The sequence below is a fragment of the Festucalex cinctus genome, chromosome 13 (genome assembly GCF_051991245.1).
Source record: "Festucalex cinctus isolate MCC-2025b chromosome 13, RoL_Fcin_1.0, whole genome shotgun sequence".
NCBI classification, from domain to species: Eukaryota; Metazoa; Chordata; class Actinopteri; order Syngnathiformes; family Syngnathidae; genus Festucalex; species Festucalex cinctus.
Genome location: NC_135423.1, coordinates 11,876,432 through 11,900,425, shown reverse-complemented (window position 1 = coordinate 11,900,425; position 23,994 = coordinate 11,876,432). Strand labels below are relative to the sequence as shown.

The 23,994-nt window shown below is 38.5% G+C and overlaps 2 protein-coding genes and 1 long non-coding RNA gene across 5 annotated transcripts in view; all 3 read left to right on the top strand.

Annotated features, from left to right (window-relative positions):
- The window catches only part of LOC144033554 (uncharacterized), a 73,134-nt gene extending 71,337 nt beyond the window's left edge, over nt 1–1,797 (top strand). Inside the window, exon 101 of the mRNA XM_077541739.1 lies at nt 1,431–1,797. Within this exon, the coding sequence (XP_077397865.1) occupies nt 1,431–1,619 (189 nt within the window). The 3' untranslated portion in view covers nt 1,620–1,797. The remainder of the gene's footprint in view (nt 1–1,430) is intronic.
- Nucleotides 1,798–5,234: 3,437 nt separating this feature from the next.
- Nucleotides 5,235–17,440, top strand: scn3b (sodium channel, voltage-gated, type III, beta). Of its 3 annotated transcripts, none has more exons than XM_077541197.1 (6): nt 5,235–5,534; nt 5,718–5,935; nt 8,734–8,912; nt 8,998–9,226; nt 11,832–11,970; nt 16,048–17,440. In XM_077541197.1, exons 2-6 carry the CDS (start codon nt 5,881–5,883, stop codon nt 16,052–16,054), a joined length of 609 nt encoding a protein of 202 aa, XP_077397323.1. In that variant the 5' UTR covers nt 5,235–5,534; nt 5,718–5,880; the 3' UTR covers nt 16,055–17,440. The 3 variants fall into 3 exon arrangements, with proteins under 3 accessions (XP_077397323.1, XP_077397322.1, XP_077397324.1); XM_077541196.1 differs by having other exon boundaries at nt 5,684–5,935; XM_077541198.1 differs by lacking the exon at nt 16,048–17,440 and having other exon boundaries at nt 5,684–5,935; nt 11,832–11,974.
- Nucleotides 17,441–18,057: 617 nt separating this feature from the next.
- LOC144033327 (uncharacterized) lies at nt 18,058–19,416 on the top strand. Its single transcript, XR_013287933.1, has 3 exons — nt 18,058–18,367; nt 18,769–18,999; nt 19,261–19,416. It is a non-coding gene; the product is annotated as an uncharacterized LOC144033327 (long non-coding RNA).
- The last annotated feature ends 4,578 nt before the right edge of the window (nt 19,417–23,994 follow it).

Here is a 23,994-nt window from a genome sequence, read left to right as displayed (position 1 = left end):
AGTTGAATCATGTACAGTATGTTGCCATTACAAAGATAATGAAAGCTGCAAGCAGTGATGATTGAACAGGTCATTGCATCTCCTTTTTTTATGGTGAATCTCAAAATGATCTTCACCTTGGATGCCATACTCCAATATCTTTCGTGTATTATTATGTTTGCATGTTGCAGGTGGTCTTGAATATGGTACTGTATTTGCATTACCTCCTTCAGCATGTTTCATCTCTTATGGCTCTTGCATTGAATGTCATCAGATAGTCGAGATAGACCAATATGGATTTTTCACGTCCGATACCAATTATTAGTAATCACGGAGACCGATAACCGATATTTGAAGCCGATATTTATTTTCAGCAAAAGGAAGGGGGAAAAAAATTTGGTGTAAAGTTTTAAAAAAAATAAAAATTCAAACTCTTTGTTGAAATGCCTTTAACCACATGTTTATTGAACAACTTTTCAGATTTAAAAAATGTTCAAAAAGTTTTTCTTTCAACCTTAGGCAATAAAATTCTAAAAAAAAAAAAAATGTTCAGGGATTATGTATTCAAAAGTTTAATGAAAACGAATAAATATGGTAGCTCCCTATTGTTTGTTAAAGTAAATATTTTTTTCCTAGTATGAGTGAGTGAAAAAAAAAAAATCCGTGCGTGTTGTCAAGTTGCCGCCGGAGTGACGTCATGCAGCCGACAAATTCGCCCGGCCCCGTCTGCCGACAGCGAGTGACACGCCCCCCACCACCCCCCGCTCTGCGATTGGCTGGAGGGGTAAACAACTGTATGTCCACAGAAACGTCTTGCTGTTGACAAAACAAACACAAAATGACAGAATACAGGCTTGGTGTTAGGAAAAAAATCACCACCACACATTAACAGAAGCCCAGAGGTGTAGATTGAGAAGGAGTTCATGGGTATACATCCTGTATTTATATAGCGCGTTTTCCTGAGTAAAAACGGAAGACCTTGCCTTTAACCGTCATCAGATTTGTAAAAATGGCCGATATCAATATTCGTCAAAATGCTGAATGCAGGCAATAATCAGTCGATACCTAAATTGTTCAAATGGTCCTAGAGTTGTTGCTAGCAAGTGTTTGTTTGCTACTCTCATCTGTTTACATTACACTGATTAAGTCGCGTACCAGAGCAAGGATGGGCAACTACTGAGGTGACGGCAGCCTATATAATGTGGCCATTTTACAATTAAAAATTCTAAAAACAATGCAATTTTAAGGACAAAATCATTATATAGATCTTTCTTTAGAATTGTCTGCCGTTTTTGCTGGGGAATTTTAAGTATCAAAAATCTAGTGGTATCGGTGACTATTCAAAAGTTGATTTACTTGTACTACTGTCTGTCTGGGGAAAAAAAAGTGGTATCCAACATCCCTAAAAACAAGAAACGTCATGATTAGTAACATACACTGTTGCGGTGTAGCAGAGGTCAGCTCCGCCGATCCTGAGCCGTAATGGCGCAATCCTGCTGGATTTGCAGAGACGCTACATATCTCAGCGCCTCGATGAGCTCCAAATCACATTGAAACGTATCGGGCAGCGGCAACGAGGCAGCAGCGGAGCCGCTCGGCAGGCGCCGGCGGAGAGCTTTGCTGGCACGGAACATTTGTGATTCCTCCTGCGGTCTTCCAGCTGGCCACAGTTGAGGACGGCAACCAGCGGAGACAGAGGTCATGCTAAGAGTGACCTTGAGAGTCACATTTCAGCACAATAGAGACACCAGAGTTGAAACTTTGACACGCTACTGGACTAGCAGATTGCACATGCTACAACATAGAAATCCCTTTTGAAAATACATGCAGTGTAAAGATTTATTTCAGGTTGTTCATTAGTATCTCTAAGACAATAAACTTCAACTGCATACAAACTTGTCCTGACCTCATTGACACCGATATGTTATCCGAGTGAGTGCATTATATTTTGCTCTTCTGGCGACGTGTGCTTCTCATAATAGAACAAAGGTGTCTATGTGCCAAATCACAAGGTCAGACGGAGTCAGTCTTCACTTATACTATCAGCGTATGTTTGCTGCACCGTGCCAAATCTCCCCTGAGTGGAAACTGGCCTACAGCTGTGTGTGCGTGTCTTATCAATCAGATTAGTTGCAGTGTGCCACTGAGGTGTTTGCATCAGCGTTGCATCACACATCCATACTTCGCTGAACTGGTGCTTACTGTGTGCGTCCAGCTTTTGTTGTACAGTATTAGAATTATGCTTGCTCCATTTAGTTGGACACAGACACAAAAGCTATTTTTAGATGATCGCACTCATGAATGAGTAGATGTAGCCTGCTGCACATGGAAATAGTCTCTTGTTACAGTGTTATGTTTTTGGATTTATGTAGGGGCCAGGGTTATTATAGTTTTGGAATTTTCATTTAATTTCGTTTTGAGTTTTATTTTTTTATATTTAGTTAACGTTTTCAGGGTGGTTCTGTTCGTTTTTATTAGTTTTAGTTATTTAATAAATGCTAGGTTTAGTTTTGTTTGTTAGTTTCAGTATTAGTTTTACTTTTTTTTGTTTTTTGTTATGTGTATTGCTTGGGTGAAATATTTTATAAACACCATGGGAGCAATGTCATCTGAAGATGCTTTTCTATTGGCTGCTGCTACTAATCTACTTAAAATCACATTTAAAATCATCACCCAAGGCTCATCCATTAAATTAATTACCAAAGACTAAAATTAATCCTATAATTATAGTTAGTTTTAGTTAGCTTTGTAAACATAAAATGTAGTTTCAGTTAGTATTCGTTTTTTTTAAAAGCATTTTCGTTTTAATTTTATTTCGTTTTTTTTTTTTTAGTTTTAGTTGTTTCATTAGATTTAGTTAACTAAAATAACCTTGGTAGGGACATACTAATAATGACTACAACAATATTAATTGCTTTAAACCAAATAAAACCTCAATAATTAGTTTTTATGACACGTTTGGGGACCCCTAGAAAGTGTGATCCTGGCCCCAATGTTTTCAAATATATTTATAATTAAAATCATAATGAAGTAATTTCAACAGAATACATATAGCCATTTTTGCAAACCCCTCTTAATATTTTGAGTATGGCAAAATGTCATTTTAAAAGAATAACATTCTAATTTTTGAGGCAAAAGGGGATGTTTTGCAAGAAAAGTAATAGTGAAGATAATTTGAGTGGATTAATTAATTTTAATTAAATTTTTAATTTTATTAAATTTTTTATTTACTTCATTTAATTGAATTACATAAAAATCAAAAAAGTTTTTATTATATATATATATATATATATATATATATATATATATATATATATATATATATATATATATATATATATATTTAATATGCTTTTTGTTAAAAAAAAAAAAAAAAAAACAAGGTCAAGGACCCTGAGATTAACCTGCAAAAAGCAAAAAAAAGGCCCCATCAAATTAGAATATTACTTCTGAAATGAAGTCATTGACTCCCAAAACTGCTATTGTGAACCCCAATCACCTAGTGTATATTATTGGTCTGTATTAATATTGGTGAACCAGCCTTGTTGTAAGCACTGTCGTGTTATCGAGAAATCAAGATGGAACCGACGTCGTCTAATGATGAGTAAAGCCCTCTGTCTATTTTCTCGTCAAGTCTGTGCTTAACAATCCACATTCCCAGCATTCCCAGCTGCGCAGCAGATTTAAATGCCAATCTCCATCCGACATGTTCCATCCATGTGCTGTATTCACGTTATAATCTTGAAATCCTGCCAAATCCCTAGAAATCTGCTCCCAACGGCGCATCATGCGCATGCACCGATTCATTTGCACGTGACATGCTCTCCTTCTCAGTTCCTTGTGTGCTGTATTATGTTTTCAAGTTTCACATGAAAGCACTTGTTGCTCAAGTTCGCCGTTCCAACAATAACACTACCCTGCTTTCTTCACGGAATACTTGTCGAGCACTAGGTGACGTTTGAACCCTCCCGGCGCTGTCACCAAGCAGGCCTCTTCTTCTGGTCACCATGGCGCCGCATCACTGTTGCTATGGTTTCCCTATCTCCAGGATATGGCTCAAAGCAGGCCTGCCTTATTTTAGGACGCTCCTCAGATTCTCAGCGTGCTGTTGATTTCGCTGATTTAACCCGAGAATGCTTTCTCCACATTTCAAGATGAGGGATAAAAATAGAAACATGAGTTGTGCCCATTCCCAATATTTGTTTCCTGATCGGCTTCTAATACCGCCATCATTTCACATTATTATCTGACAGATTAACAATGCCTGTCTGACATTGTGGCTCCTGAGAATACTTCACCATTGCTTCATCTTCCCCCTTATTTGTGTTGTGTCACAGATGATCACATTAAACACTTTAATCCACATCTCCTGTCTGTCATTCAGGATCAAAGGAATACTCTACTTTGGTACCTATACGTCCATTCGGCATTGATTCATCCATTTTCTATACATCCTATCTTGTTGAGTGCCACGGGTGAGCTGGAGTTTTTTCCATCTGACAAGGTGAGACGTACACATTATAGACAAATAAGCATTTCCTTTCATTTTCACACCTGCACAAAGGCGATTAAATTCAATCACATTTACAGAAATGGTGCATTTATTTACTGAGCTATAAATGGGCAGAAATGTATAACAAATGTATTTTATTTACAATATCACAAAACTGAAACTGTAAAATGCAGAGCGGACATGTTAAGACGAATAAATTATAATGACAGGGTGGACAACAATTTCAGGGGCATGCAAAATGTTCAATATAGGCTATATGATTGAAATAACTTTTGGACAATAAAATCATATACTCTAAAGCATTTTATTGAATCACTTATAGTACACACAATAGTTATTAGAGCACTATGTGGGACTGGGACATGCCTAAATCACATACAGTAGAAAATAAGAAGGAAACATTTTAAGAGACTTATTATTGTACTTGTATGCGTGGAAATGTTTGCCCACTTAAGTCTCCCCAGAGTTTCAATATTCTGTTCCATTTTTATGTCTGAGTGTAGGACACTATCGGCACTTTATATGATTGACCGAGTGACGTCATGCTTGGAGAGTCAATAGAAAACATATCACTTCATTTCTCATTATTAACAACAACATTTTAACAATACGCCGATTTAATGTGGTATATTTTGTGAAAAGATCCCACCCTGTTGTTGTGTAACCGTTATGCCTTCTCATGCAAACAGCTGACTTAAAAAAGCAACACCACGTATGCATCCACATTCATATTAGCGGAGGTGGGAGTCTCGCGCATGCGCGAGTCCATGAAGCGACTACTGGAAAAACAAAAGGGAGTGAGAGAGAAAGACAGGGAGAGAGGCAGTCAAATGTCACAATTCATCCTTTAATGGCGCAATTAGACTTTAAACAACTTAAAGCGTCGTTGCTATTATCCGAGGGCTGACAAGAGGGAAGTGGCGTCGTTTTTTGTTGAGTGGAGTACAAATCTCAGCGACAATCCACAGGTCCTTCGCTTTTCTTCCCCACCGGCTCGTTGCTGTTTGTTTTTGGGACAATGTCGACCGAATGAGCGCGTCAGGTAACCACATGTCAACTCATTACTTCGGCGAGAGGAAGGAATTGATAAAATTAGTTCACTCGAGTTAGTCCATGTATATAAGTCTCGGTCGCATAGATAAACTAGTACCAGCTTCGTTTCAAAATCAATGTGTATTATTATTTCTGTAGTTCCTGCCATCAAGTTGACGGTTGTGATTGTCAGACTCGAGGACGGAAGTGAGCTGCGCGCGCACCCTCCCCGAGGAGAGGCGCTGTCCTCGGTCCTGAAGCCTCCTGAGGGGGCAGTGAACTCCTGACCTCAAAAAGTGTGGAAGTTCTCCCACCAAAACGTCATTCTTCTGCAGCAGCTACAGAGAGAGATTAATATGCAAACGCCATCCAGAGTTCATCTGCAGATTGTAGTCCTGTTGGTTTGTTTGGGTAAGTATAAAACTACACTAATAAGTCATTATCATGCTTTATTCGTGTTTACTGTATGCATACATTATTAACGCAGCTCCACTAGTACACAAACACTTCCAAGCTTGAATTTTGATTTTAGCATTCTTCTCTACTTGAGTAGATTGAATGTTAAGTGTCGGTTGCGGTGATGTTACGTGAGGTATTATTTTGAAGCTTATAAGTGTCACCCTTGCAATCTTCTCAATACAGCAATGTACAACATCAACAGTTTCTCTGCAGGTTTAATTCAGATTTTTCCAATGATATATAAATAGAAAATAAACCTTTTGGGGTATATCTGATAGGAGCAGCCCCAAACACAAGTCTGTGTCATTGTTTTTGTTTTGTTTATAGTGGATCGTACACCAGTGTTATAATAGTTTTGGAATTTTCATTATAATTCATTTTTATTTTATTTTGAGTTTTTTATAGTTAGTTTTTGTTTTCAGAGCGAGTTTGGAAGTTTTTATTAGTGTTATTTTTTCCCCAAAAATGCTTCATTTTAGAGGAGTTTTTTCTAGTTTAATGTTAGTTTTTTTGTGTATTTATTGTGTACAACTACAAGATTTAAAAAAAAAAAAATCATGTTAAGTATTGAGTAGTAAAAACTCAAAAAAATATTATTTTAACAACCATCCACAAGTCAAATACAGGTACTTTATTCACTTTGAATTTTCAATCATGTGACCATTAGCAACCATCAGGCAAAAAGCTCGCCGGCATTGAATGCATCATGAAGCACTCAGTTCTCAATAGGGCTCAGATTGTTGGCTCAAGCTCATCGATACCGATCCCCTGCATTTACGTAACTCGTCAATAAGATGCATTTGCTCAAAAAAGGATAAAGGAAAAAGGCAGATATATTTTCAAAACTAAATCCTAATAAACAAAATTATGCTATAGTGCTGTTAAGCTTTTACCCCACCCCATATGTGGAAATCTGCAATGTAGATTTTCCATAATCGAACTACAATTAAAATAATAATAGAGGACTTAAAATGAACCTTGTTTATCCAGAGAATGAAGCTTCACACTAATCCCATTCATTTTCTCTGTTTAATTTACCCCTTTCTGTGCTGCTGTGCACTCGTTCCCCATACGCTGCATGAGAAATGATGGAATCAATGTTGTCACAGTCTGCCTTTGAGGGGGCTTTGGCTTATATAAGAGAACTGTACCCAGTCACACTAGAGTAGAGACATCCATGTGGCCAACTCGCAGATGTTGCTTCTGCCACGCTTCACTTTAGAAGACATCCATCTTTGTCTTGATCATCCTTTTTATTCTTCCCAATACATCCTGTTCACTTGATTCTGTCTCCTATCATTTGAAGGCCACATTTTTTTTCTTCTCCTCCACCTCCCACTATTGTCCTCCCCCTTAAAGCAAATACTAGTAGGCAGAGGCCATCATTAGTGCTTACTGGCCTGGATGAGCTTGGGTTTGTGATCAGGTACAGAGTCAAACCGTTTCCCAGTGCTCACAGAGCTGTAAAATTGAGTGGACGTCACTTTAATGCTTACTGAGCTTTGCCATTTGCTCCAAATTGGATTCAGCGTAGACTGAAGGGTTGGAAGAATCGATCATAGGCTAGACTGGACCTGAATGTTATGTTAGTGTATTTTAGGAATAATTCATTAAAATTAAACAAAATTGTGTAATTTTTCAGTTAATTTTATTTCAACAACGTGTATTTCCTATTTCTCTTGATACCGAGTACCGATCTGATACCTCAGCAATAAGGAGTAAAAAAAAAAAAAAAAAAAAAAAAAAAAATGCATTCAAATATTTCCTTGACCTTATTGTCGTCACATGGCGCTAGCTTCATGTTAACTTCTCACAAAAACTTCCTGAACGTTCCCCCACTGGCTGTGTTTACTTGTACTGATTCCCGCTGTGTTGCATAAAACAGATTTTTTTCTCTCTCTCTCTCTTTGGCAATATCTGTGTACCTCTGGATTATTTTGTTGCTTTGTAGTTCACATAATTGGAATCGGGACATCCCTATGTTTTATTTTGCATTATTTTCAAATCATTATTGGTCAATTTATATTTACTATAATTGCCTATATATGTGAATGGTTGTTTATAGAATTCATCTGATCTGATTTTCATTTTACCGGTTGTTTTGAGACGATTGGTATCGGGTTTAAAAGAACAGATTTTTACATTTTATTTAATTTTCTTCATTCTGAAAGGCCATAAATTGCAGTACTTGTTTGCATCCTTATTTTGTGCTGCACTAGTGTTATACTATAAAAAGATTCTGTTGACCTGATTTGAACCACTTCTGCTCTAGGCTTTTAGCTGCATAATGTTTGGGATACTTCTATTGAAATAAAATAATGGCTGCACTCTCTTTTTCTCTCATTTTTTTTTAAAATGCATTGCTGATGTATTGTATCAGAACTCTATATGGACATACTCAAAATATTCAAAATCAAGTACCTCGGAAGCAAAAAGATGTGATTGAGACATCAGTAGTTGTTTATCTGCATGTGCGCTGTGATTGATTGAACAGCCAGTTACCTGACTACCATGAGTACAAGCTCAGGAAATTTACATGCGATAAATGGGTGGCTAATAAATCACAAATGCGTATTTTGTTATGTTGTTTTATTTGTAAATCCTAAATGATGTGTGCTGTCGATCATTTTATTTTCTCTTGTTTTGCTACTGCAAACGGTTTTTTACGTGACTGTTGACTTATGATTCATTTGTTTCCTATGCTGTTTTGTTAGCGGCTAAGCTAATCGTGTGCTCTCTTCGTATTCCAGTGCATCTGAGCCAGCCGGTATGCGTGGACGTCCCATCGGGCACGGAGGCGGTTCTTGGAAAGATGATGAAGTTGACGTGCATCTCTTGTATGAAACGTGAGGAAGTTAAAGCCAAGACCCACGTGGACTGGTACTACATGACCAAGGTGGAGCAAAACGTCATACCTGACAAAACCCTCGTAAGCTGCTCCCCCAGTATTTCGTTTTTTTTGCTAAAATGATGGTCATAAAACAAGAGCAGCTCACCCGTTTCGCTCCTGTTAGATATACAAGTTCGAGGGGGACTTCCCCATGGAGGTGGATGGACCATTCAAGGGCCGCCTGGTGTGGACCGGCAGCCAGGACCTGCAAGACCTCTCCATCAGCATCGTGAACGTCACCTACAACGACAGCGGCGTCTACGAGTGCCACGTGCTTCGCCAGTTTGAGTTTGACTCCTTCACTCCATCGGCTTACATCTTCAAGAACATCACGTTGAGAGTGAAAGAGGAAGGTATGGTTCATTGCTAAACCTTTTCCCCCCGAACATGCGAGTTCAGATTAGTGGGTTGATTCTACAACTGGTATTCAGATGTTCAGATTTTTAGCAGCCTCTTTCATGTGTCGATGCGAAAAAATCAAGGTCAGCAGCAGCCCCGAGAGATATGCTACTTAAATCTCATTCTCAATTCTTTGTGATGTAGCTGATTAAGTCATAGTCACTCTAGCCTGCTGCACACCCAGCGATGCACATGAACGCTACTAAACTATCACGCAGTGTGCGGCAGGCTTATATGATAGTTTGGGATTTTTCATAGCTCGCTTTTAACTTTTGTTATTTAAATGCAGTTACTCTTAAGTTTCCTAACTGAAACTACATCTTATGTTTATTAAACTAAATGTAACTATAATTACAGCGAAAAAAAATCTCCTTTGTTTTCATTTTTGTCCATTAATATCTTACATAAACTTCCGGTTTCAATATAAATGTATTTATGTTGGTAGCTTCAGAAGAACCAAGGTCAGTTGTTTGAGAATTGTAATTTACTTTACTTCATTACACAATATTTTGTGACTTTTTTTTCTACTCAACAAATTTTCAATGTATTAAAAAAATAATACTAAAACTAATAAAAAGTAAACTAAAACAAAGCATTTTCAAACAACATAAAACAAACTTGCTGTAAACAATTAAAACTAACTATAATTAAAAATTCCAAACTATTATAACCCTGTCAGGAAGTCAACCATTTCATGCTGAAGCAAGAATGAAAATAAATCGTTGTATTCACATTTTCTTTTGTAATTTCACCCAAATTAGATGGTTCCTTAAGTCATCCAAATTTTTACAGCGATATATAAATCTGCTAACAGATAAATTACCTCATTAGTTCATGCCTTTGGGGTTAAACAGTAAATCTATACATCATATTTGGCAAAATCTTTTTCTGTCCTTATACATATACCACAACCATTTTTTCTATTGCTTGCCTTTTTTTTTTTCTTCATCTAAATCCAATCATCCAAAAACAAACTCGTCACAAATTTAGATTTTGTGAGTAGTGTGCTGCCCTTGCGTTCTACACCTTGCTAATCCAACACATTACATTTCACAATATTTCACAATATTTCAAATTCATTTTCAAGGAGCATTAGTATGATGGTGTGACACGAATAACGCTCCATTCCTCCTCGCCCTGTTGTGGTGATTAATTGTGTGCTTTGTTTTGTCTTGTCTGCCCTTTTGTCTGCTTTCTATTCACAAGGGGTAAAGTATTCTGTTTCCCGCTTCTTTGACTTGCATTTGCATGTGACCATACGTTTACAACACATACGCTCGCTATAACATTAGGTACACCTGCACAGCCAAATAAGATCCAATGTGGAGCATTTATCCCAAAATAGTTTGTGTTGGATGTGTTGATTATCCTTCTAAAAATGCAGAATTGATCTGACAGCGCTTGTCTTGGATCTCATTTGCTTGTACTCAGGTACCGAATAATCAGTCTGAATACTTTGATACTTTTCCTTCAAGACACCAGCCTCCATTGCTTATGTCTAGTTTGTACTGTAAGTAATTAGTCGTTACATAACAGTAGAGGCAAATGTGTTTGTTGTGCCCACAGAGAATAAGCGTCTTTTTGTCTGTAAGAGGCTTTTTCCTTCATAGCCCACTTCTGCGCTATCAAATGTCACAAAGAATCCCCACGTGTTCTGTACATGATAGTGCGATATCATGTTCCAGTAATGATGTTCATTGTTGTCAAATGGATTATATAGCCCGCTGCAAACGTGTGTGCGTGTTTGTGTGAGTGTGTACTTTGCCATGTAAGCGGTTATATTACAATAATAGGCTCTATTTGCCGAGGCTGCAGATTCACGTCGCTTTCTGGAATTTAGCACCTTGTATTCACTTACTGTGCAGCCTTATTCACCGTTGCGAGATTAAATATGAATGAGTTGATAATTTAATGAGACAAATCCAAGCAGTTATGTGTTTTATTTGCCGTTAAATCATGAATCCCAATGTGATTTCACAGAATTCATCTTATTTCACTTTTTAAAAGGCTCACTTGTGGAGTTTTTCTTTTTTTAAATTTTATTATGTTTTTTTTTTAATATTGGAATCAGTTTTACCAGTGCCATAATCTAAAATTGAGATCTGTAAAAGAACCCAAAAAATCTCCACAAGTAACATTTAATTTTACAGGGTGTACTTTTGTAGCACAAGTGACACAAGACATGTTAAAAAAAAAAAATCTGCTTTTTAAAATGATTTTAGTTAACAAAATTAGCACAAAGAAAAATAACACACGTATGCGAAGGCAGAATTTTTCATACATCTCTTGTATTTATTTCCATTACATTGTGCAGACGTACCTAACAAATTAGCCAGTTAATGGAATCGAAACCAATCAAAAGCATGATGTCATGCTCCGATGCATCTCATATTCATAAACATTTGAATTCCTGGTGGTCTTCTTTATGACACCTAATTGTTATTGTGGGTTGCAGTGTACACATCTGTAAATAAAAAGTATTGCTTTATTCACTCCACATAAGAATGGAAAGATACTGAATAAAACATTCTCTTCTCGCTTGTGTTTGTGCTCTCGCAGCCAGCCCGGACAGCACAGCGCTCTACTCCGAGATCATGATGTACTTGCTGCTGGTCTTCTTGACCTTCTGGCTGTTGATAGAGATGGTTTACTGCTACCGCAAGATCTCCAATTCTGACGAGCTGGTGCAGGACACAGGGTGAGTGACATTGAGAGATGAATGGAAAGCAGTGAGTGGGAGGGGAGTGATAGAAATGTAATTGACAGCCGTCACGTTGTGGAAAGGTTTGCGTCGACAAGACTGTCCTTTTTTAAACTGCATGATAATGCTGTAGTCAGGACAGTAGCTGGCAATGTTGCTGTTTAAAAGAACTACATTTTGAGCTATTTTTGTCCTGGTACATCCAAATTTGATTTCTCCATAATATTGTAATTTATAAAAACATATCGTAATAATGACATAATTAAAACTTTTCTGCCACATATTTTGCTTCAATTTAATGGACATTGTGCTGCTCCTCCTGCTGTGCTATGTATCAGCTCCTCAGTAAGCCTCAGTAATATTCGTCATTCTTCACAGAGGATAATGAATATATTCCTGTGAGTAATAACTAGCAACCACGGTATTATCTTTCAGACACACTAATATAAGAGTTGACAGCCGAGATAATTGTACCTCTGTTGCTAGCCAAAACAGCAGCACCTAAAGCACTTAACTGGATCTTTGACGTTTATAGTCGTCAATGGCACTGAATGAGTTAAATAGTCTCTGAATAAAATTAAACTATGTCTCTTCTCCTCTGCCACTTGAATGCTGAATTGAATGACTTCCATGTTCAGTTTTTAAAAAAAAATGTATGTTGAAATAAAAGCCTTCCCTCTAACCTAGCCTAGCCTAGACTGCCGCTTGGCTTCTCTGCATTTTACCCTTATTAGTGTATCAATCTAAAATAGTTTACCATTGCCTCCATTGGTATTTATAATGTATTTTGTCAAAAATCCAAATTACAATTCAATGTGTTTACAAAATCTCGACTGATGTTCATTTGAACAAGTATAAGAACATAAATAGTAGAAAAGGGACCAAAAGGGACCAAAAGGCAAGTTTACATAACATGTGATAAGACATTTTACACTTTCTAACACTGTTAAGCGAGCAACATTGAGGCAGTTTGAATGGCACTTTCTGTTCGAGCTCTTATTTGAAACCTTTTCACACCACTAACAGTATGCTTTTTAGCATATTTCTGCTAACGTTATGATCACCACACAGGCTTTCCCAGCACGTTGTTGCTATTAAAGCAGTCGTTCTGGACATGGTTTGAATCAACAAGTAAAAGAAGAGATTGGCCCCAAGAATATGTGTAATATGAATTCACATCTGTAACAGAACGTAGGGTGTTCCACAGGGTTCAATTCTGGGGCCTCTGCTTTTTCCATTGTATCTGCTGCCCCAATTAAAGAATTAGTAGTACATTTGTACGAAAAAATGACAATACCAAGAATACACTTTATTTACTGCTATCAAAATGGAGGGAATTAATGTGTGGACTGGATTAGCGCCCTCGAGCAGCATATATGGCAGCCCGGGCCAACTGTAAATCGCTCAGTTGTCCACATTAGCCAATCGGGGCCTGGATAGAGGTTGTATCCCATAGACCTTATATTGCAACATGATAGGTGTTGTCAGTGTTGCCTGACTTTCTGCAGATTGCATCAGTCATTTCAAACACTTAAACACTATAAAGTGAGGAATTTTCAAGCAGTCAAAGAGATGAGGGAGAACAGGACAGAGCTGAGGAAAAAAGCAGCCACACAGATGGACAGAGAAGTAATTGAGTCCGCACCGCATCCGTTTGTAACCATCGCGTAACAGTAACCTGTCTGAGAGCACCGCGTAAATCTCGACCGAATGCTCCCTTTTTTTTCTCCTCGGAACCGGCGTCTTTCCGATGCCGCTCGGCCAGAGACCGAGTGTTTGCGTCACCTTGTCAGCGCTGACAAAGACCCAAAGGCACCTGTGTAGTCAGCTCCCGCCGGATGGCGATTGTGTTGACGGGGCTCGTCGATCCAGACTGACTGCATTTAAACGGGCAATTTATGTGTGCAACGGAACAATCGCGGCGCACAGATGCTCGCGTCTGTGTGTTTTTGTTGACAATTAAGGCTTTTGTCAGACGCTTGTTTTGATGCACAGACAATTTACTGCACAATACATTTCCTATCTTTCCAGAATAGTCACCATGCAAAGGAGGAAGTGCATATAATTCACAAAGTTTCTGTTGACTACATTTTTTAACGAGGAAAACACCAAAATATATTTTCTTTCTTGTATGAGTAAAAACAAAAAGCCAAACTGCCAACCTTCCTCCCTACTTACCCGCCGATCCACCGATGAACTTTGCTCCTTACCTAATTACTGTTTGAGGTGTGTCTGAGGTGTGCCTACAAAAGACCTATTGGCATCATGGCCTTGCCACATTCACAAATGCAATGAAGTCATAAGACGCTTATTGACCATCTCCGAGGCACAAGTGACATTTTGCTTCCTTTGTACAAAGTAATTTAAAGTTTACAAATAGGTAAACTTAATCTGCTTGCACATTTGAACTTCCTAATATGGATGCAGGTTTGACCAATCAATCCACACTTAATCCCACTGTTAGAATGGTGTTTATTTGTGTTTATTTTATTTGTTCTACATATTTTATACTGCTGTAGCGTGTATATAATTAGCCAAGGAATAAGAGTTGTTTAAATAATGGTTACATTATTCAGTAGACCGCAAAAATAGAGATAATATTGAGAGAGGAAAAACAATGTTCTTTTTCTAATTAAAATACAGATTGAAAAGATAGAAAAAGAAACTGTTTAGAAAAGAATGGGATTATATCCGTTCAGGGACGATTGCATTAACGGGTCGACAGACAAATTACGTTGCTCTACATACAAGTCAGCATCTCTTGTATAAGTTTCCATGGTGCAGAGAAAATTACCTTTCCATCAAGAATAGCCTCCATTTTCTCATTATTTCCAATGCAGGAATTCCATTTTCCTTTTAAACAGCAGCAAAAAGTGCTGATTGGGCCATCATGATATTAGTTTAAAATGTAAAATGACTCACCAAGCCAACAAAAGGTTACTTAGCAGCCACATTCCTTGTGAAGAATAGCTAACTGCATGGCCAAATCTTTTCTCATATCAGAATATTTTTTTAAATGCCATTTCTCAAATGGCATACAGTACACCATTTGAACAGGGATGTGCAGACTTGTAATATTAAATATTAATATTCTGATTATTGTGGTTGTATGGGAAGCAAATCTGCCTCACAGGTACTCCAGCTTCCTCCCACATTCCCAAAACATGCATGAATGTCTGGACTAAATTGCCCACAGATGTGAATGTAATTGGTTAGCCACAATAATAAACATACAGTAAAATGGTAAATGGTTCACTTGTATAGCACTTTAAATCAGGCAAGGAGACAGTGGGGATATTCACGCACCAAAAAATACGAAACGCTTCTTGAATTTGCATGTCATTGAATGTAAACTGTCAAAAATAAATGGCATTGTGCACATCTACAGGACATAATCGTGCCTAGCAAGTGTGTCATATAGTGTAGATTAAGTAGTAAAATTATATGCACTTCTTCTCTACTACATTTAATGATGATGGTAGCGACAAGTCATCCATCCATCCATCCATCCATGCATCCATCCATCCATGCATCCATCCATGCATCCATGCATCCATCCATCCATCCCTCCAGCCATCCATCCAGCCATCCATCCATCCATCCATTCGTGCATCCATCCATCCATCCATGCATCCATCCATCCATCCATCCATCCATCCATCCATCCATCCATCCATCCATGCATCCATCCATCCATTCATGCATCCATGCATGCATCCATCCATCCATCCATGCATCCATCCATCCATCCATCCATCCATCCATCCATCCATCCATCCATCCATTCATGCATCCATCCATCCATCCATGCATCCATCCATCCATCCATTCATGCATCCATCCATCCATCCATCCATGCATCCATCCATCCATCCATCCATCCATCCATCCATCCATCCATCCATTCATGCATCCATGCATGCATCCATCCATCCATCCATGCATCCATCCAGCCATCCATCCAGCCATCCATCCATCCATCCATCCATCCTCTGAGCTGCTTATTACCATAGCTATATAAAGATGCAGCTATTTGTTGTTTATTGAGGCGAGGAATGTGTTCTGCTTTGCCAGGTATTGAAGGACCATGACGGGACAATAAAGATCAGCAATCCCAGAGTCCTGAAAATCAAACACCTCCCTCCTTGTGATGCCGTTTTCCTGTGAAGAGCCACAAATGTCCGCTTTTACCTTTCTGTGCTAAACTCAAGTGCCCTCAGTAGTAACACGAGTTGAAGATCAAATGTCACGCAAAAAGCGGCTGCACTTGGCCTCTTATTCATACCATGTAGTGCCTCTGTGATGTGGACCCTTTATAGATACAATCAAGTCAACACAATATCCTACTACTGCAGCTACGTTTTTATAGGTTGTAGTTTGTTTGTTTGTTTTAAACTATTTTATAAATTTTGCAAAGAGCCTAATTTTATTAGTATTGGCTAATACCTTTGTAAGACGAATTACACTGCTTTTTTATTGTTATGGTGTCATTGCTGCTATATATATGAAGAGTATTATCCTTTCCCTTCTGTATTTCTGTTGCTTTTTAATTCATCCTCCTTTTCTCCCTGTATAAATCTTCCATTCGCAGCAGTGAGGTCTTTAAAACCACTGTGTTGCCGGTTGTTGCTCTTGTTCTACATTCAGTGAAGGCTTTATCACTACTTTGTCAGATTTTGTACATATTTTGCAATTTATGTCATGTGACACTGCTCCTGTTTTGCAAATGTTTGAGTAAATTCCGCTAAATTCCACATCTATTGTTGTTGTTCCTCTGAAAAAGACAAAAGAAAAAGTTGAGAATGTGGATGTGGTTGGCAAGCGGAAATGCCAAAATCAGATTAGAATTTGGGACTGACTGTTTAAATTCTATGACAGAGTGAACACACAATGGGAATTTTTTATTTATCTGTTTTGGTTTTGTGATTATAAAAGTGCGTAGTCGCGACAAATGGACACAGACAAGTGCTTCAACAAAATAGCAGCGCTAGAAATACTAAGCTAGCATTAGCAATGTTAGTAAGCGTATGTTAGCCATGGTTGCTACGTTGTTTGGTAGCATTCATAATGGCGTGTTAATGTTAACACTAAATGTTATCAGTTTGAAGTTGTATTTTTTGGAATCTACAATCAATTCATCAAAAAGAGGTTAGAAATGCTAAGCAGAAATGTTCTGCATCTCTTCGGATTCCTCTCAGCAATCTTCTACTTTAACATTGCTAACCACTGCTAATATTGAAATTGTACAAACGTTGAGTCGTACAATCACCCATGTCTTTGATGACAAGTGACCAATGTTTTAGCGCACACTCAGAAGAGATTTCTGCTTTTGCCTGTGAAGTAAAAGCAAAACAACTCGAGTTAGCAAGCATGTTTTTACTCATAGAACCTCATATTACAGACATTCCACTGTACTTTTAATGGACATGTACTGAGGACTTTGTAAAATAAAGTGCTTTATTGCTGTTTTGGTGTCTTTCAAGTATGGTGGCATCAAAGGGAATTCTGCACAATAAGCCCCCACTAAAGCTTTCAACTTAGAATGTCTGACTACTCTTTAGCAAGTTGATGAAATGAAGCAAAAGCTTGCAGAGCAGTGAAATGAAAAGAAAGTGCAAAAAGGGATCAAATGTAGTCAAGACATGATAACATGATTCAAGATGCTCTTTTTAAAAGCTTGTGGCCCAGAGTAGTGGAAAATACAGTAGCAGCTGTTGTCATGGCGACCAAGCTATGCCTTTATTAAGGCGGAATCGTCTGGCTAAAATTTCCTCCAAAACTCCCAAGGTCAGACATTAAATAGTCCGGGTGGTGAACAGAATGTAACAGGTGCAAACTTTATCCATCCATCAGGTTCATATTGGTTATTGATTGCGCAACACATCCCATAAAGTGGTCGTTCAGAATCTTGGTCTATCCTTTTCTCCCAACATGCTGCTTCTCTCGCGTGTTACCGTTCATCTCCCCGAGGATACAGCCCAGTAATGTGGCCCACATACGTACCAAAATACATTTCAATTAAAGCAGACGGCCTCCTGCTGCTGGCAAACATTAGAAGTCACATCACATCAGCCACTCAGACAGGCCATGACAATAGGTCGCTTGCACATGTCGTCACTTCCGCCTCGGATTTCTCGTAGTCGCCATGCTGGGTGGCCTCCATTTACGTAGCGATTCGGTCTAACACGTATCTATCACGTTTGTTTTCTGCGTTTAAAATGGTACATTGTTGCTGCATCGTTGGCTGTTCGAACAAAGCCAAGGGGGGAAATGGTCGGTCTTTTTTCCGAATTCCGAAAATAATTAGGAACCAGGGCCTGGAGACAGAGGAATGCGGACTCCGGAGGGAAGTCGTTACTTTGGGCTCGTGTGTGCAGCGATCACTTTGTGAGCGGTAAGCTTGTTTACCTTTATTTAATGCATGAGGATTAATAACGTTTCGACCACCCATATATGGGCAAGTTGCTTATGTTTTGGATTCATGAGCAAGCAAGTTCGGTAGTACAAGCTGGCTAGCGGACGTTAGCCGAAAGCTAACATCGAACATTTTCACCCAAGTAGTGCCAGTGCAAAGTGTTTACTGCTGAAATTGGATTGATTAGTCTTGGGCTTTTAATGCCGATAACATGTTTTTTGGTGGCAAAATGTAAACTTGGAAAAAAAAGAGACAGAAGGGGCTGATGCAAGAAAACAGACCCCCGGTAGCCTACACATCATGCTAAAGAACATATTCACGGCCACCCTACTGCGGTAAAATAACCAGTCTTTCCATATTTTATTTGTTTATTTTAACAGGTCGCCCTGCGCCCGTTTTTCTGTCCAATCATCCCGACTGGGCTCCAACATTAAAGTTGGGTCCCAAGTTACAACATCTATGTCTCAGCCCAGTCGGTGCCAAGATATGAACGTGCACAGGAGAGACAAGCAAAGAAAAGACGACTCGAAGTGGCAGAGATTGTTGCAGTTATGCAGCCAGATGGCTCCAGTAACCTGTACCCTCAAGTACTGCTGACATCATTGACTCTGGTATGCCACTCAGAATTCATTACATGATATATTGTATGCATGAGTGAATGTATGTGTTTGTTTGTGTGTGTACACGCACCTTATATTTTAGAGACATTTGGAAGTGTTTATAGAAATAAGTATTTGCCTGTAGCAATGTTCATACATTAAAAAATGCAACAAAATGTGTACATTTCTTTTACACTGACAAAAAAACTATACTACTTTACTATATTAAACCTATTACTGGTACCGTATTTTTTTGTGATTTTTTTTCTTTAGGGATCTCATGCCACACCGACTTGATTGCCAATGACATGATGGAAACGAAGGCGAGCATCAAAGCATTGGAGGAGGACAACATGCGACTGTTTGTTTGGCGCTAATAAAGGCAGCGTTTATACAAATTCTATTGTTGGGTTTGTTTACAAAGCTATACATAATACAAATGACAGGATTTGACTCAATGTGCAATATGGTCCCTCTTAAAGTAATGGCATAAATCTCTATTATTTCTAAAAGCACAAAAAATGAAGTGAATAATGATTAGATGTAGTAATTTCAGGGTTAAAAATTGAACTGTTAATTAATGTAGTTTATTTTAGCACAGGTGCCTACCATCCTGAGATGACGGTATGATGTAATGCTGATGGGGTACGCAATGACTTTCATTATGCTATGTACAGAGGAAAAAGTTGCTCTCTTTTAAATTTGTTTAATGTAAGACAAGTACCAGTACTGTGTTTCAGTTTTCCCAATAATCCTTGTTTCACACTTGTCACAAAACCACTGTCCTTTTGGCAGTCTAGATTGGCACACTTCAAGTGATATCATTTGATTTTACAATCTGCTGCAGCACAAAAAACTACTTTATTCCGCATCTTTGAAGTACATGAGCAAGTGGTAGGTGACAGCGGCTGAGCAGGAACACTGGAAGTCCACTGCTGATCTAGTAAATGCTCTCCCGAGCAGTTCAGGTAAGGAGGGGATTTTGGGAAAAAAAAACTCTGGCTTTTCCAACTGGCCAAAACGAGCGATCTGGGTGGACTCGCTCAATCACACTTTGTCCACACCACAAAGTCGCAGAAGTCCGTCCAGTTAAACTCATCTGTGCCTGAATCTGAAAATATTACAAACATTGTAATGAAAATATGAAACATAGAATTAAATAAGAAACTACAAAAAGTAAAGCCATACATACCTGGTAATACTATTGGTGTTGTCGTGACAAGTGATGGGAATTGTTGCCATCTGGCACCAGACAGAAATTGGGTGTTGTGACAGCCTCCTTAACCGTGAGATCATAAGAAAAGCTGTCAGTATGCTCAGTAGTTACCATGAACACGTTTTATTGTACTGGAAACTGAAACTAAAAATACGTCCTCTGAGAGTGGTTAACCTTAACCATTTAGAATAAGTTGATTAAGTAACATGTAACTAGTGAAAGGGTAGCATTACATTTAATTAAGCCACGGGGAGGCTGTGCAGTTACTTTTTATTCTTATACGCTCTGACATATTTGCCTGTTATAAAATTATTAGAAAAACCACATCAGGTAAAGCCAGCTGTGCATGTAAACACAATGATAACAGGAAGCCTGAGAACAAATCAACATTTTTGTGTGCAGAATTACCAACACCATGTGGTTTACTTACGTGCAACAGCAACCGTTTCTTCTGATGCGATGTTAAAGTTTACACTCTGTATCCACCCGCTTACAAAATAATTGTAAGCCTCCAGGGATTTGTTGGCGTGTTATGGAGCATGTTGTCAACACGAGGTAGGGAAAGATGTCCAGAGATGTCACATTTGGCCAGCAAGCTTTCTCCGTCAAAAAAAAAAATCACCCTTGGTCAGGACGTAATTAGGATCAATCCCGCCACACAGAGACACCTTCTGCCTGTATCGTTGTTTTTGATCTTCCGGTAAATCGTGAAAATACTGCGAAAATTACATCAGGTTGATAAGCGCTACCGTGTAACTCGCGAGTGTACCTTGTGAACCGGCGGACACCCAATATGGCGCCCGAAGGAAAAACTCCCATGATGCATTACGATGTGCAAGCGACCTATAAGCACCTTCATTTCAACCCCTTTCTTTTTTCCCCCTTATGTAGGGGCGTGCGTAATCGCGTGACATGTGCCTTAATTGACCATATCATTCAGACATTTAAAAAAAAATAAAAATAGAAGCCGTGAATATCACATGGAGTATATGTAAATCATATCTTTATGACACATGTCCATCCACGAAGGGTCTTTGTCTCCCTCTAGTGTAAAGGGACATCAAACATGTCATCAAAGGGTTGTGATTTTTCTTCACTCATCATTCTGCTGCTGATTGCGCACTCATTTCACGTTTGCCGCCATTGATTCATCAAGTCCCGCCTCTTCGGGAGCCACGTTGATAAGAAACACTCGGTGCAGGATGCCTGAGGCGAGATGATGTGGAATGTTGTATGCAGCCAGACGCGCCTTAGTGATTGTGGATCAATAGTCACTTTCCCGGAGCTGTGCTCTATCTTTTGTAGCGTTTAAGTGTTATGATAGACGTATTGATAAAATGCAAAGTGTGTCATTATGATGCTTTGGTTTGATGCTTCTTGCTGGGGTCTAACCCGTTAACCACTTCTTCCTCCGGGTGTCAAATCGCTGTCTGAGCAAATTTAGGCTGAAAACATAAACAGTAGCATCTGTATTCAGTTTTGTTTGTTGTAGTAATCTATGTTCTGGGTCCATGTATATGTTTATTGTTTTGCTGTTGAATCACACCGCACATCAAGCATTGGCGTTTGGAAATGCAATTAATTTGTTGAAGCCTCCCACAAAAAAACAACAACAAATAAACAAAAAAAACAATCAGGAAAAACTTTGCAAAACATACAGTGATAATGATAACAATTAAATAGAAAAAAATCAATTAAAAACAGTTTGTGCATCATGATTAATTCATTGTAACTGTTTCTGGTGTTTGAAACTTGGCCACTGGGGGGCAGTATAATGCAGTCATCAAGACAAACAAAAGAAGAGCTATTGAGACCAAGTGAATTGCAGTAATTGTCATTTTCCTGCAGACGATTACAAATGCTCGTGAGTATTGTAGCAATATCACTGCAATTCATTCGTTAGCCGGTCTATGGTGTTTTACATTGTGTGTTAGCATTAGGCTAGCGGAAGGCAAAGTTGTGCATTAATTTTAAAAGCACAACATGTGATTGTATTTGTTTTTTTGTTTACTTACGGTGAACTCTGTCAGCGTTAAACAGTTTAATTCCTTAATTCCACTCTTTTACGTGGCACATTTAAAATCAGCACTTCAAATGACTTTGAAAGCAAGAAATATTGAAATTTTTAAAAGGCCGTTCCCGGGCCAATTTGGACATGTCTTTCAGAGAAAGTGACAGAGGGGACATCATCCATCTGTGACGTTTCTTCTCTGCTGCAAATGTCATTTGAATTCAACTTGAAGCGCACGCAGCACATCAAAGTGCAGTGTCAGTCAACGTAATGTTGCGCTATTGTGCACGCTGACAGGGACATCATTAAGGATTACCTCACACAGAAAACTGTAACACTCTCATACATACAACTGAAACCCTTTGGTATACACAATGTTTTTTTTGTTTTGTTTTTTTTGCCCACGCGCATGACTAAAAATCTCTCACTGACACTGCCTAAATACTGCCACATACACACTAATTAAGTGCTCTCACACACTACTGAAACGCTCCAAACCAGACTGCTAAAACATTCTCACATACACAACAGAATCTTTTTGTTCACATTCACTACTGAAACGCTTTCACTTTTCACTACTAAAATGCTCCCACATACACTACTGAAATATTTTCTCACATGGAACTGAAACACAGCTGAAATGCTCTCATGAGTACTACTGTTTACACAGCAGTGGTGTTTTACACACAGGTGAAATGTTAGCGCCCACCTTACTTAAATGTTCTCACACAAAGTACCAAAAAAATATTTTTGCCCACACAACTGAAATGCACTCACGCACTACTAAAAAAAATCACACTAAAACTTATTTTGCACACACTACTGAAATGCTCACCCACATTGATAAATTACTCTCACACATACAACAGAATTTGTTGTTGTCACGTTCACTACTGAAACATGCTCACACCTTACTGAAATGCTCTCACACTACTGATATAGTCTTGTGCATGATATTTTTTATGCTCACACACAACTGAAACATTTTAATATGCACTACTCTGATGCAGTTCATGTTCATGTACACTACAGTAAGTCTCTCACACACAACTGAAACACTTTCTCACACACACTTTGTCAACTGAAACACTCACACACATTCCTGAAATGCTGTCACTGAAACGCTATCACTTTGACATTGAAAAGCTCTCATACACACTACTGAAGTACATTTCAGTATATTATATGAACATCTTTCATTTGATGTGTGAAAGGAATTCCATTATTTATTTATTTTTATTTTTTTGTAAGAGGACTATAGTTATGTGTGTGTGAGGGGAAATCTTGAATTATCTTCCTGACAGCCTCTTGTACTCCAGAATCCAATTTTGTATGGAATTTATGTCATCTTGTGCAAACTGAAAAATCTTTACCACCCTCTTGTAGACTGAACCCCCATTATTATGATTATTATTGAAACTGCCCACCTACATAACTTATAGATCCAAAGCAATGGAGGTGCTTGATGGCAACATTCTACCACAAGCCTACTCAGTAGTGCAGCGACGCGCATGGAACACACGCTGACATTTTCCAAAGGTGTCGTATATTGAACTTCCTAATTGTCTCGCACTGAACTCCAGTCGAGCTACTTTTCCAAGCGTGACCTCATTTATTATGTACAGTATACGGATCACTTAACCTGCTTAAAAAGCTAAACGCTTGCGATCACTGACACTTTTCCACAAAGGCCAAACTGTGGAAAACGTCTTCCAATGCATTTCCTGGTTGGAATTAGTATTCAAACAATCGTCATCACACCTTTCATATTTTCATCATG

Bases quoted from the DNA above. Each gene is read 5' to 3' on its own strand.
- scn3b (XM_077541197.1), top strand. From the start codon at position 5,881: ATGCAAACGCCATCCAGAGTTCATCTGCAGATTGTAGTCCTGTTGGTT. The intron at 5,936-8,733 runs GTAAGTATAAAA...TTCGTATTCCAG, and splicing joins AGTCCTGTTGGTTTGTTTGG to TGCATCTGAGCCAGCCGGTA. The intron at 8,913-8,997 runs GTAAGCTGCTCC...CGCTCCTGTTAG, and splicing joins TCATACCTGACAAAACCCTC to ATATACAAGTTCGAGGGGGA.